The sequence below is a fragment of the Elgaria multicarinata genome, chromosome 10 (assembly GCF_023053635.1).
Source record: "Elgaria multicarinata webbii isolate HBS135686 ecotype San Diego chromosome 10, rElgMul1.1.pri, whole genome shotgun sequence".
In the NCBI taxonomy this organism is placed as follows: domain Eukaryota; kingdom Metazoa; phylum Chordata; class Lepidosauria; order Squamata; family Anguidae; genus Elgaria; species Elgaria multicarinata.
This window is the reverse complement of record NC_086180.1, coordinates 84,108,434-84,121,240: the sequence shown is the minus strand read 5'-3', so window position 1 is coordinate 84,121,240 and position 12,807 is coordinate 84,108,434. Positions and strand designations below refer to the sequence as shown.

General features: G+C 39.2%; 1 protein-coding gene across 2 annotated transcripts in view; it reads left to right on the top strand.

Moving 5' to 3' along the window:
* TBC1D19 (TBC1 domain family member 19) overlaps positions 1–12,807 on the top strand; it is a 79,633-nt gene that overhangs the window by 14,120 nt on the left and 52,706 nt on the right. For both annotated transcript variants that reach the window (XM_063135616.1, XM_063135615.1), the window contains exons 6-10: positions 3–66; positions 1,743–1,789; positions 5,441–5,551; positions 6,701–6,773; positions 9,408–9,446. In XM_063135616.1, the coding sequence (XP_062991686.1) occupies positions 3–66; positions 1,743–1,789; positions 5,441–5,551; positions 6,701–6,773; positions 9,408–9,446 (334 nt within the window). The remainder of the gene's footprint in view (positions 1–2; positions 67–1,742; positions 1,790–5,440; positions 5,552–6,700; positions 6,774–9,407; positions 9,447–12,807) is intronic.

The window sequence follows — 12,807 nt, the reverse complement described above, 5'->3', positions numbered from 1 at the left end:
AGAGGTCAGTGAATGAGCAAAAAGAACTTCTAAATAAATGGAATGAAATGGGAACAGATGAGCCAGGTATGTCAGTCCTGATTTATGCAAATTAAAACCATATAGATATTTGTACTACACCCGTGCAACATGTGTGTGCAAACGTATCAAATGTTATATTTAAAGCATTTTTGAAGTTATGGCCCGGAAGGATGCTGTGTGCTTGATGGTATCAAAAGCTGCTGAGAGGTTCAGGAGAATTGACAGAACCACACTCCCCTTATAAATTTTATGGCACAAATATTCTACTAGTTGGACCAAGGCAGTTTTAGTCCCAAACCTAGGCTGGAAACCAGACTGATAAGGAATTAGACAATCAGTTTCCTCCAGGAATACCTGGACCTGGGAAGCCCCCCTCGTGCTTTGTAGCAGCCTTCTCCAGTTTCATATCCTCCAGATGTTTTAGACTACTGAGGATTCCTGACAGTTGCTGGGAGTTGTCCAAAACATCTGGAGTGCACCAGGTTGGGGAGGCTGCTCTGTTACTTTGCCCCCAAAAGGCAAATTGATTGGACAAAAAGTATCAAGTGAGAAAAGGCAAGATTTTATCTATATTGATTTGAAAGTTTTGTGTATTTGATGATTCTGCATTAGCTTTATGCAACCCATTGTAATATATAGATCTATCAATAATATGACTGTTTAACTTGTCAAGACAGAGTAAATGACAAAATGGAAGTGTTGTTGGTAAGTAGAATGGGATTCAACTTATTCTGGAAAGAGCTGCACTCTTCCTGAAGGATCAGGTCCATAGCTTGCGAGACTTCCTTGATCCTACACTGTTCTTGTACCTTCCGGTGGCGACAGTGGCAAGGACTTAGTTTGCAGAATTACGCTTGATGCGCCAGTGGTAACCTTTCTTGAATTGATCTGACCCGGCAACAGTTATCCATGTCTTGGTTACATCTCGTTTAGACTATTGCAGTGTGATTTTTGTGGGGCTACCCCTGAAGAGTATCCGGAAGCTTTAATTGGTGCAAAATGCAGCAGCTAGGCTGCTAATTGGTGCACAGTATCAGGAGCAGATTACACTTGTTCTGAATATCTGCACTGGTTGCCAGCTGCTTTCCAGGCACAATTCAAGGTGTTGGATTTAACCTTTAAAGCCCTAAATGGTTTAGTACTTGGCTATCTAAGGGACTTGGCTATCTTGCTATGAACCACACAGGTATTAAGATCTGAAGGAGAGGCCCTTTTGAGGGCACCAGTACCCGCAGAATCCAATTTGTTGGGCATGTTTGAGAGGGCCGTCTCCTGTGTTGCCCTCAAACTATAGAATGCGCTCCCTCAAGAACGATGGTTGGCTGCCACTCTCTCAATGTAAAATGAATTGTTTCAAGTTAGCTTTTTAAAATGTGTAATTCTAAAGTTCTAATGTTTTTACTGTTTTTAATCTTGTTTTCACTGTTTTAAGGTTTTATTGTTTTAAATTATTATAATTTACTTTGATTTTTTTAGCAGATAAGGCAGTATATAAATGTTGATCATAGAAATACATAATAATTTGTCATAAACTTTGATACATTTGAAGCATGTTTTGGAGCAGTAAGTGTATGTTCCCAATGTACATTGTTTTGAGCAAATATGAAGCTTTCCAGTTATTACCTGTAAAAATGTACAGATGGAAAAACTACAAAATTATATGAACTGGAAACAATCTGTTGATACTTTTAATTAAATAAGTTTATCTGATCTAATTTCAGATCTAAGTCTCTTCCGGCCTGTTTATGCACCTAAAGATTTTCTTGAGGTAATTGTAAAGAACCCTAGTCTGACCTTCTATTACTTATGTATAGATCTTTGCTCAAGTCTCTCCACCAGTCTTAAAATCTCTTCACTGGCTGCCAATTAGTTTCCGGGCGAAGTATAAAGTCTTGGTTATCACCTTTAAAGCCCTACATGGTTTGGGTCCAGGCTACCTGCGGGATCGCCTTCTCCCGTACAATCCGCCCCACACACTCAAGTCCTCTGGGAAGAATTTACTCCAGTTCAACAAAAACAAGGCTGACAACTATTACCCAGAGGACCTTTTCTTCTGCCGCTCCCAGATTGTGGAATGGCCTGCCGGGAGAGATTCATCAACTTAACAGTCTTCCGGAATTTAAGAAAGCCATAAAAGCTGATCTCTTCCGGCAGTCGTACCCAGTTGAATTTTAAGATGCCTTTTTTAATGGTGTGCTGCTTTTAATGATGCACTGGTTTTAAATGTTTGAATTAGTTGTATGTATTTTATGATGTTTTTATTTGTGTTGTACCCCACCTCAATCCAGAGGGAGAGGCGGGTAACAAATAAATAAATATATTATTATTATTAATATTATTAATATATTTCTCAAGAGTGGGCCATTTGAGCCAATGGATTAATGAATTGGACTTAAGATCATCTTCAATACAATCCTGTGACTTCTTTAGTTTGAGACATGGCACATTGTTGCTACGCATTGCAGGGGAAGATAAGTTGTGTTGGAAAGTTGCTTTTCAGGAAATCTTCCGTGTTACTGAAGCTTTGTTATTGGCAAACCCTTGATATGTTTTTTAAGGGGTCTGCAGGGTTTCCATTACAGTTTAAAACCCCATATCCTCAAGTACTTTGTTCTGGCTAGAATACACCATGGAATGTCTCTGTTGGGACCCTTTTCTCTGTATTTTAGTACTGCTCATTGGGGCAAACTGAAGCCTTTTACAGTCATATGTGCTTGCTGTACTGTTTGGCCTTTCTCATGATGGATTCAGAAGTCAAAGAGCTCTTCTGTGGACAGCTAAGAGGGGGGAAAGCTGGTTGTGCCAGTGAGCAAGCTACCTGTACAAAGGAGGAGGATAGAAAAGAACTAGTAAAATCCCGAAAGAAAAGCATTAACAGAGGAAACCCAGACACAATGTCTGCAAAATTCATTGAGAGTCTTTGAGCATGGAAGTCGGATGGTATCTGATTTTCCAAGAAGCATTTTAATATGGCAGTATAAATCTTAATTAGCTTTTCTAACAAGAAAACAGGACAGAAAGCAAGCATTTGGATAGCTAGTTGCAAAAGTAAATCAAATGTGTCATATTTGAGAAATTTTCCTGTATTGATAGGAATTTCTTCACATTTTAGAATTGTAAATACTAATAGTTGACTCTATCTTAATTTGCATGTATCAATGAAAACTATATTGTGCACATGCTAATGTGGGTAGATCGCTTACCTTGTGAGACCTAACTCTTAAACTTTAAGCGTTCTTGGGTTTCTTAATTTTACTGATGGCTTGAATTATAATGCAACAGCAACATTTATCTGCATACAAGGCTAATTAAATCTGTCTAAATTTAACCTTATAAAAGCAGTTTGCATAAGTAAACAGTGTTTTGTTATGCCTCCTGTGTTTTCTATTGTCACTTGTCATTCTTTGAGGTTAACCTTTTAATGCTTGGCTTCCTTACATAAACTTTCATAGTCCTGTATAAACTCAGAGGAATTATTCCTGTATATGCTGGAGTGCTTTATATGAACAAAGGAAGCAGGGTGAATAATTTACACACTCTTCCTTTCAACGTGACCTTTTCTTACAGGTCATAAGCCCTAGAGATCCCATGAATGCTATGCTTTCTCAGCATCATAGAGTGTTATCAAAATGATTGACAGTAGCTGCATTAGATAAATGAACCTTGGTGAAAGTTGCAACTTTGGTACTGTTGTTGTGGAACAATGTACCACCAGTTTAGAGAATAGAGGCTTCTTAAGGGACTGTCTCCCCAGTGTAGGAATTTGATTTTTCGGAATGAACCAAATAGGATACTTTTTTAAAAGTGGGAGATCAGGGGAGAGGTTGTACCTTTTCTAGTAATTGCCTAGACCTTAAGAATATAGGAGTTGTCTTGTTGGATCAGAGCACAGCCCATCTGGTCTAGCCTAATGCCTCTGGGCACTTAGGAGTACAGCATGCGGGCAACAGCCTTCTGGTGTAGTTATTCCCCACATCTGATTCTCTGAGTTAGATATCCATTAATTGATCTATCTTCCATTTGTCTAATTCTTTTAAAAAGCTTAAACTAGTGGCTCCCTCCACCATATCTCATTGAAGTGAATCCCACAGGCTTGTTAGGCTCTGCCCTCTGATTGAAGAAGTATCTGTTTGCTTTTGTTTCCTTTGTGGAGGCTCATCCTTTTGTTAGTTTTCCTTGAATTGAGCCTGTACAGGCGTCATGCTAACCCACAGTGGATCACCCAAAAACACGATCCACGAAGGGTTAGCTTGTGATGGGGTGTGTGTTCCCCCACCCCCATGACGGGTCAAGTACTCACCCTCATTATCTACCTTCTGTTGTCAGAGTAATGAGCCCTGAGGGTGGTTTGCATGTAATTTGGTGGACTCCCCATAGTTTGTGGTGGCTCTTCTGCAGGAAAATCCCTGCGACCAGTGAGATGGCAGCCTAGAGTGCCCGCCAGTTCCAGCAACACTCTAGAGCGTGCGAACTTTCTCTATGGTCACCATTATATACCAGTAGTTGGAGCAGCCAATTCATCCCTTTTCCCACCATGCTAGCTGCCGGGATAACCGGCAGTGGCAGGAGGACACGATTTATCCACTGAGTGGAGAGCAGTAAGTGAACTATGGGGTGCCACGTAGTTTCTGTGATGGGCTCCCTTATTGTGGTTTTTCTACCTCTCCTCGCTCTGTAGTTCCCCTACCCACCCTCCACCTGTGCACGTGTGAACAGTCCCTGTGGCTCAGTCCAGGTATAACTATGGTTTGCTACTAGGAAGTTCTATGCTTGCCCTTTGTATTTCCTCTCCCTGCTCCTGTCTTTTCTGTGGGTTCACATCCACCAATCTGGATGGCTTTAAAAGGGGGTTGGATAAATTCCTGGAGGCGAAGGCTATCAATGGCTACTAGTCCTGAAGGTTGTGTGCTATCTCCAGTATTCGAGGCAGTAAACCTGTGTGCACCAGTTGCTGGGGAACATGGGTGAGAGGGTGCTGTTGCACCGTGTCCTGCCTTGTTGGTCTCTGACCAATGGCTGGTTGCCCACTGTGTGAACAGAGTGCTGGACTAGATGGACCCTTGGTCTGATCCAGCATCAGGGCTCTTCTTATGTTCTTGTTAACCAGAGTTTGCTGTAATGTCTGAATTGGCAAACTTGCCAAATCGGAATTTAAAACAAATGCACCAACCATCACAGCAAACTATGGTTCATAAAACTAGTCAAGAAGAAAGCAAGCATGCGAGCCCAAGGGCAATCTCTGTTCCTAACCATAGTTATGTTAATTCAGAAATGAGCCTTAGTTCCAGTAAGCTTGGCAAACTTTTGAAAATATCACTTAGATATTGATGCTAATGTAGACATCTTCTGAAGTTTTAGATTCTTTTGAATTCTTTGATATGTACATATACAATACTCATTTTTAGTGATCTTGTTAAAGGTATTGATGAACCTTCGCAATCCAAATTATGAGAACAATGAGCAACCTAGTTTTAGAAACCACTTGGGATTAATTCAGGTTCCACTTAAGGTGAAAGATATCCCTGAACTGGTAAGTATCCATTATCTTTCAAAGCAGATTTTTTAAGAAGTAAATATGAAATAAATAAGTTGTCTAACTTTAAGGTACTAAAACAATTGTCTTTATAGAGTACAGTGTTTGAGAATTACTGAATAAATTTGATACATGTATAGTTTAAAATTCCAGCTGTGAAGGGCTGTTCTTCAGAGTTTCAGCCTGGGTCTTTAAAGAAAATACTTTGTAAACAATTGGAACTAATTTTGTTTCTTCTAGAAGTTTCTAGAATATGTGTAAAGTAGTGTTCCATTATTTCATTGTACTTCCAACGGAGATAGTAGGATTATAATATCCTGGGGCAGGGGCATTTATTACTACACTGTAGTTCCTATCAATCTTACGCCAGATTTGTATTTAGCTTGCAGATTAAATAAATAAATAGATACTTAACTGTTTCTTGACCTCAGATTTCTTGAGCAGCATGGGACATGCCATGGGTTAGTGCTTTACAAGAAGAAGGGCCAAGGTTCAGTCCTCAGCGTCTCCAATTAAAATATTATAAAGAGCTTGGAGAACTGCCGTTAGTCAGAGTAGAGCTGGATGAGAAGTCTGTCTCTTCGTGAAATCAACTGACCCCTCTCAGCTGGCAGCATCACTTCCAGTTCGAAGTGATGCCTCCAGTTCAACCCTTTGATCTTCAGCAAGAAAAAAACTTGCAAGCATTTTTGCTTCCAGGGAAGAAGCTCACTAAGCATTTCAAATATGCTTTTGAGCACTCTACCTTAAGCTCCCTTAACTATGTTCCCCACCAGTAGGATTTTTCTTTCTTTGAGAGATGGGGAGAGGGTAGCAGGTGTCAGTTTGCTTGGGATGTGGGCAGAAAGAGGGTAGGAGGTCTGCGTACACTAGGCTGTGCTTGCCACAATGCTGCTTACAAGCACCCTAGCAGGGTGCTTGTATAATTGAGCAATTCAGCTTTGAATTCTTGCCCCACTTCTAAGTCAGAAAATTCAATTTGTTGGTCAGATGGTGTGATGCTGCATAAATTGGATTTATCTGCTTATATTATTGATAGCAGTTTGGAGATCTGCTGGCAAGTAATTAAAATGTAAAGAAATCTCCACAGTTGTTAATAAAGTATTTGTGGGTTGTTTTTTTCATGTGTGCATTATTTTTCTTAAGAAAGAATATTTCAGTGAGCTAGACTTGAACACAAGCCAGCTGGATATTGATGATTCTGCACATGTGCCCCCAGGTTAGTGTGTCTGTTTAACGTAATGTAGTAAAGATTGTTATTGTTTTTCACAAGGACTCCTGTAAATTTTGTTGCCAACACCAGATACAAAGTTGGCTCTTGTGTCTCTATTTGCAGTGTGTTAGGGAGTCAGGACAGTGGGAGGTGTGGAACCAAAAATACACCCTAATTCCAGGAACTCTCTTTTGATCAGGAGTTGGTGAATTTTAAAATGTAATTTACATTAATGCAAGTGTGAAAAGTCTGATTGGAAAGATACCATATATTTTATTTCTTTATTAAATTTCTGTGCTGACCATTAGCCGAAGTTCTCTGAATGGTTTACAAGGCTGAATAATTGACTTCATGTGAATCTTTTGGTTCTGGAGTTTTAGGCCTTAGCTAGACCTAAGGTTTATCCCGGGATCGTTCCGGGGTCGTCCCTGCCTGCTCCGGGGATATCCTGCGTGTCATTTACATGAACAGGGATAACCCTAGGGCAATCCCGGGATAAACCTTAGGTCTAGCTAAGGCCTTAGTCTCATTCTACATTTAGTCTCAGTTCTCGCGGAGGCAGTAAGGCTGAGTTTGGACTGTATCACTTCAGACTGCAGGCAGGGACTGCTCATACATCCTCCGTGTTCGTCCATACAAAGAAGTCACTGCATATAGAGAACTAACTGTCAGGGGAAAGGGTTCTAGCCTAGCTTTCTTTCTGACATGTTGTAATTCTAGATATAGGATTTCCTGTTCCCATGGGTATTTCATCACATGGGTTCCCACTTACACCCTTAAGAGGTACATGTTTCCCACCTAAGTGAGAATTAGGCTTTATACATCCCATAACAAGACACCCTGTATAGTGTGTGCATGTGAAAAGTTTTCAGTATTTTTAATAGAAGTAAATGTTAAATTGCTATACTTGCCATAGAAGTCATGCAAATATTGTTGAGAATGGGCTTCTTAAATATAATGTGTGTAGATTCTAAGTTTCTATATTGAATGTTGTATAGCTTGCAAATATGTGTTTCCCGCCTGTGTTTTGTGCTATGATCTATTTTGTGCTAGCATCTCGTAGCTATGTGCTACCTCCAATAGCAGAGGCGGTAAGCTATATACATCAGTTGCTGGGGAACATGGGTGGGAGGATGCTATTGCTCTTGTGACCTGCTTGTGGGTACCTGGTCAACAGGTAGTTGGCCACTGCGTGAACAGAGTGCTGGACTGGATGGTCTGATCCAGCATCAGGGCTCTTCTTATGCTCTAAATTAACTTTCTATTGAAATGTCTCCTGATTTTTTAAAAAATGCTGAAATGTAGGAGGGCTAATCCATAATAGCAAGAAGAAATAGTGTTGTGATACTTTAGAAACTAATAATGTTATTGTAACATGAACGTTTGTCCTCCAGCGTAATTCAAACTGTGCTAATTTACTAATATGATCTCAGACTATCTTGATTAATGAAGGATGGCTTATTGTTAAAGTTTGTGCTACAGTAAACTTGTTAGTGTCTTAAGCAACATTTTGTCTTGTAAGTATTATTTAATTGAGCAATCCTATGCACATTTACTTAGAAATAAACCCCACTGTGTTTAATACTCATTACTCCCAAGTAAGTGCATATAGGATTGCACCCTAAGGTAACACTTACCTGGAAGTAGGTGCCCTTGAACTCAGTGCAGCTTACTTCTGAGCAGACATGTATAGGATTGCACTGCAAATTAATATATTACCTCTTTATCTACATACTTCTCTCTAAATTACGGGAAGGAGTCCTTGTTGGCAATACACTGGCAATTTGGAAATAATACCCATCATAAGATGGAAGTAACCAGATAGCCATCAAAATTACAATTGGCACAAACATAATAATGTTACTGTTGTGCTGTAACTTCAATTGAGGTGTCTTTATGATGAACGTGAAATAAATGTAAAGGGCAATCTAGATTGAAAGTTCATTGGAAAATCTGCTAGTATAAATGATTTTTTTTAATGTTAGATCTTTATATCACAACTTCGAAATTACTCTTTTCCTAAGGGGGCTCATAAAAAGAGAGAGTGAAACAATAAAATGTTACTTAAAAATCATACATTAACAAGCAATATGAATAGATTTCATAAAGCTATGATCAGAAGGACACACACAGCAAAATTATTCCATCTTCCATCTAAGGCCACAGCTAGACCTAAGGTTTATCCTGGGGTCATCCAGGGTTCGCCCCTGCCTGAGCACTGGATCCCCTGTGTGTCACCTAGATGAACAGGTTTGACCCCTGGACGATCCAGGGATAAACTGTAGGTCTAGCTATGGTCTCAGATAGTACTCTGACAATCCCTGTCACAAACTGGTCTTTTAAACGCTTTAAAAGGTGGAGGGTGCGGTGTGTGTGAACCTGCAAAATTTGCCTTTTAAACAACAACATCTTTTGCTTCAGATTGCTTTTTTTGTCACGTTCCTATAGTTCAAAATGCAATTTGGAGTAACAAATGGGTGCCATTTTCTAAGAGAAGCTCTGAAATAAATTTGGTTGCACATGTGTATTGTGAGTGTGTGCATATACGATAGCGTGAAATTCTGATAGTTAAATCAAATATTCTCATAGTGAGCTGAAATAGTTTTGGTCTTTTAACACTATTCTTGCTTACTGTTTTAGAACTCTTTGAAAATGAACATGTACGTATTGGTCAAAAAGGTAAGAGCTGGATAATAATGTAACAAATTGCAAGCGTCACCACTGGTTTCTTTCATTTTGTCTTATCTGAACTGTAATAAGGCTGTAATCCTAAACACAATTACTGGAGAGTAAAATGGATACTGTATACTGTTGTTTTTATATTTTTTGATGGTTTTAAATTTTGTATACTTTTTAATGTCCACTGTTTTTTAACTTTTGTAAACGCCCAGAGAGCTTCAGCTATGGGGCAGTATATAAATTTAATAAATAAATAAATAAATCCCATTGAATACAATGGGACATACCTCTGAATAAACATGCATAGGATTGCACTGTAAATGACATAAAATAAAATGTAACTTATACCTTTAAAATGGCAGAACACCTTGCACCTTTGAATAGTGAGTTCCAGATAAAGAACTTCACAGCTGGCTTATTAAAAGCAAAATAGCAAGTGTGTGTGAGAGAGCGAGAGAGCTTTATGCCAAAGTTGAATTCCTGTTTTGAATGTCATTTTAAAATCACCAGAGTCTCCTCTCCCTTCTGTGCACAAAGAACTCTCATTAGAATTAATGGAGTGTATGTCCATGCATCAGAAAAGAATATAAACGTAATTCTACTCAATGGTTAGACATTACTGCAGAACCTAATGAATCCTGCATGACTGACTACCTGTGCAGAATGGTGTGTGTAGCCGTCTCCTTTCAAATAGGTCATTATTCTACCTGTTGAAAAGAAATCAACCCCGTTCCTTTAATTAAAAGAAATCAAGCACATGTGGGAGGGATTAATTTTCTCTGCCTCTCCTTTCAATGCACTCAATGAACTGCTTACTTAATATTTAACTCTTAGTCAGGATAATTTGCATTCTTCTTCTTCGTGGTCTCTGTGCATCACACATATGGGCTCTGAAATTTCCATAGCTAAGAGCCATTTTGGGTGGGAACCCTCCCGTCTCCACTGCGCATGTGCAGGAGGGTCCCCGCCCAGATTCCCCAGTTTTTCGACCGTCTTCATGACTGCCTCGTCGGGATCCTTCTCCGTTCAAAACAACCCATATTCCTTTCAGCCCATATTCTTATCCCCAATATATTATCCCCATATATCCCCACCCCTTTTTTCAGTGCAACTCCTTGGTTGCCATCCATCTGTTTCCTGAGTTCCTAAATAAATGCCAAAGGTAGCTTTGTCAGTCTGTTAGGAAAAACAAACAAATATATTTGATGCCACAATACTCTTTGCTGCTTTTACCTAAATAAATGTTTTGCTTTCCAAACTTTGCTTTGCCAAACTATTTTTTCATATTACTATGAAGATAATACATTTTTAAAAAAGATGATCTATTTAACATACTTTATTTTTTGTTTGTTCCATTGGTTCTTACATTTTATATCCTGACATCCCTACATGGAGCTCAGAACAGCATTTTCTCAGCAACATGAAAGCCTATTGAAGTTCTAGAAGAATGAGTCTGAGCTTGTTGGGAAGTTTGTTAGTGAACTTGCATTCTTCCAGTACTTATGAGGGTGACACCTGAAGGTGAAAGGCATTTGTTTCTAAATGATCTTTAATGGCAGGTTCCTAGAAATTTTTGGGGAATCTCATACAAAACTAGAGAAAACCCTTCTTTCAGTTTTGAAACTGATGTATTGATATCATAGATTACTTATATTCCCCCAACCATTGTACAGTGTTTTCCTCCCTCCTAGGACAGAGTCACACATTACAGTAAATGCTGCTAGTGGGCATGGTTTATCTTAAACCATATCAAAAGACAGTATGGCAGCAATGAATTTTTGTTTTGCTTCTGGAAGATAGGAGAAAACCCATAATAATCTGTTCCTGAGTAGACAATCGCTTCAGATATTGAATAGGCCATCTGGAAATCAGTGACCACCTTGATTTGTTAGCAGCACTTCAGATTTGTATCAAGCCATTGTTGAAATGGCTTATATTCCTCAGTTCCTTGAAGCTTTTACATTACATAGGATTATACGAAAGCTGGTGGGTCATTTTTCATGGAATATTAAATGCACAAAAGGAAGAGGAAAGGAGGAAAAATATGTGAAGATCTAGAAGGTCTTTGGTAAGTGACAAAGAGGTGCAAAAGCGTAATACACTGGGAATTGTGATTTGTACTCTGTCATAAGCTCATTGTGTGGCTCATAAGCAACAAATTAGGCCAACTTATTAACTAAAGGTTTTATCCTTTCCTTGTAAACTTTTCAAGAAGAGCTTCAGTTTTATTATTTCCCGACATTTCCTGGTTATTTGAGACTGGAATCAAAATTACACCGAAGCCTTCATGATCCTAAGCAGCCTTTAAATGAGGCATCTGTTGCTATTGAGTTATCTTTGACTTGCTGCTAATTGGATAGCCTTAACATTCATGTCACTTGCTTAGCCAGTGAATGCCAAGTATTAGCTTGGCCTATAGCCCCAGTAATTTATTTTTGGTTTGTTTGAATCTTGCCAAGAAGCAGCAGGAAAAAAACCCCACACATCCATGATGGGATTTCTACCGTCACTGTTCTGATTTACTGCTCGAGTGTAGCTTTGCCTATACTTTGTGGAACAAGGTATTTGAAGAATGCAAATACTTTCAAGTATTTGCACTCTTCAAATACTTGAAAGGCTGTCACATAAAAGAGGGCCAGGGTCTCTTCTCGATCCTCCCAGAGTACAGGACACGGAATAACGGGCTCAAGTTAAAGGAAGCCAGATTCCGGCTGGACATCAGGAAAAACTTCCAGACTGTTAGAGCAGTACGACAATGGAACCAGTGACCTAGGGAGGTTGTGGGCTCTCCCACACTAGAGGCCTTTAAGAGGCAGCTGGACAACCACCAGTCAGGTATGCTTTAAGGTAGATTCCTGCATTGAGCAGGGAGTTGGACTCGATGGCCTTATAGGCCCCTTCCAACTCTACTATTCTATGATTCTATGAATTTTCATTTTGTGCTTCAAATGTTAGAAAGAAGAAAAGAAGGTAAATGCTTTAAAGGTGCATTGTGGAGTAAAAATTTGCAGGATCAAACCCCCTCTTTATTAAACTGAGGCTTGCAGTGGATATTTCAAATGGAGATGATTGGTTTTTTTTTTTTTATCCAGCTGTCTATATGGTGTATTTGTTCTATGTGAGAAAGAACAAACTTATTTAATGCTATATTTTAATCACTTGTAAGATAAAAATACAGGAATTGAGAGACGTGCCTGGTAGATTTGATATTTTTGCACCATTTTTCTGGTAATCTGGGGTATTTATTCAGATTTTCACAGCCAAGTTAGCCATACCTCAATCTTTACCTACAGTCGGTTCCTGAGTTCAGTTGCTGGGTAGAAGATAACTGCATGTTAGCAACTGGTTCCAATTATTTATA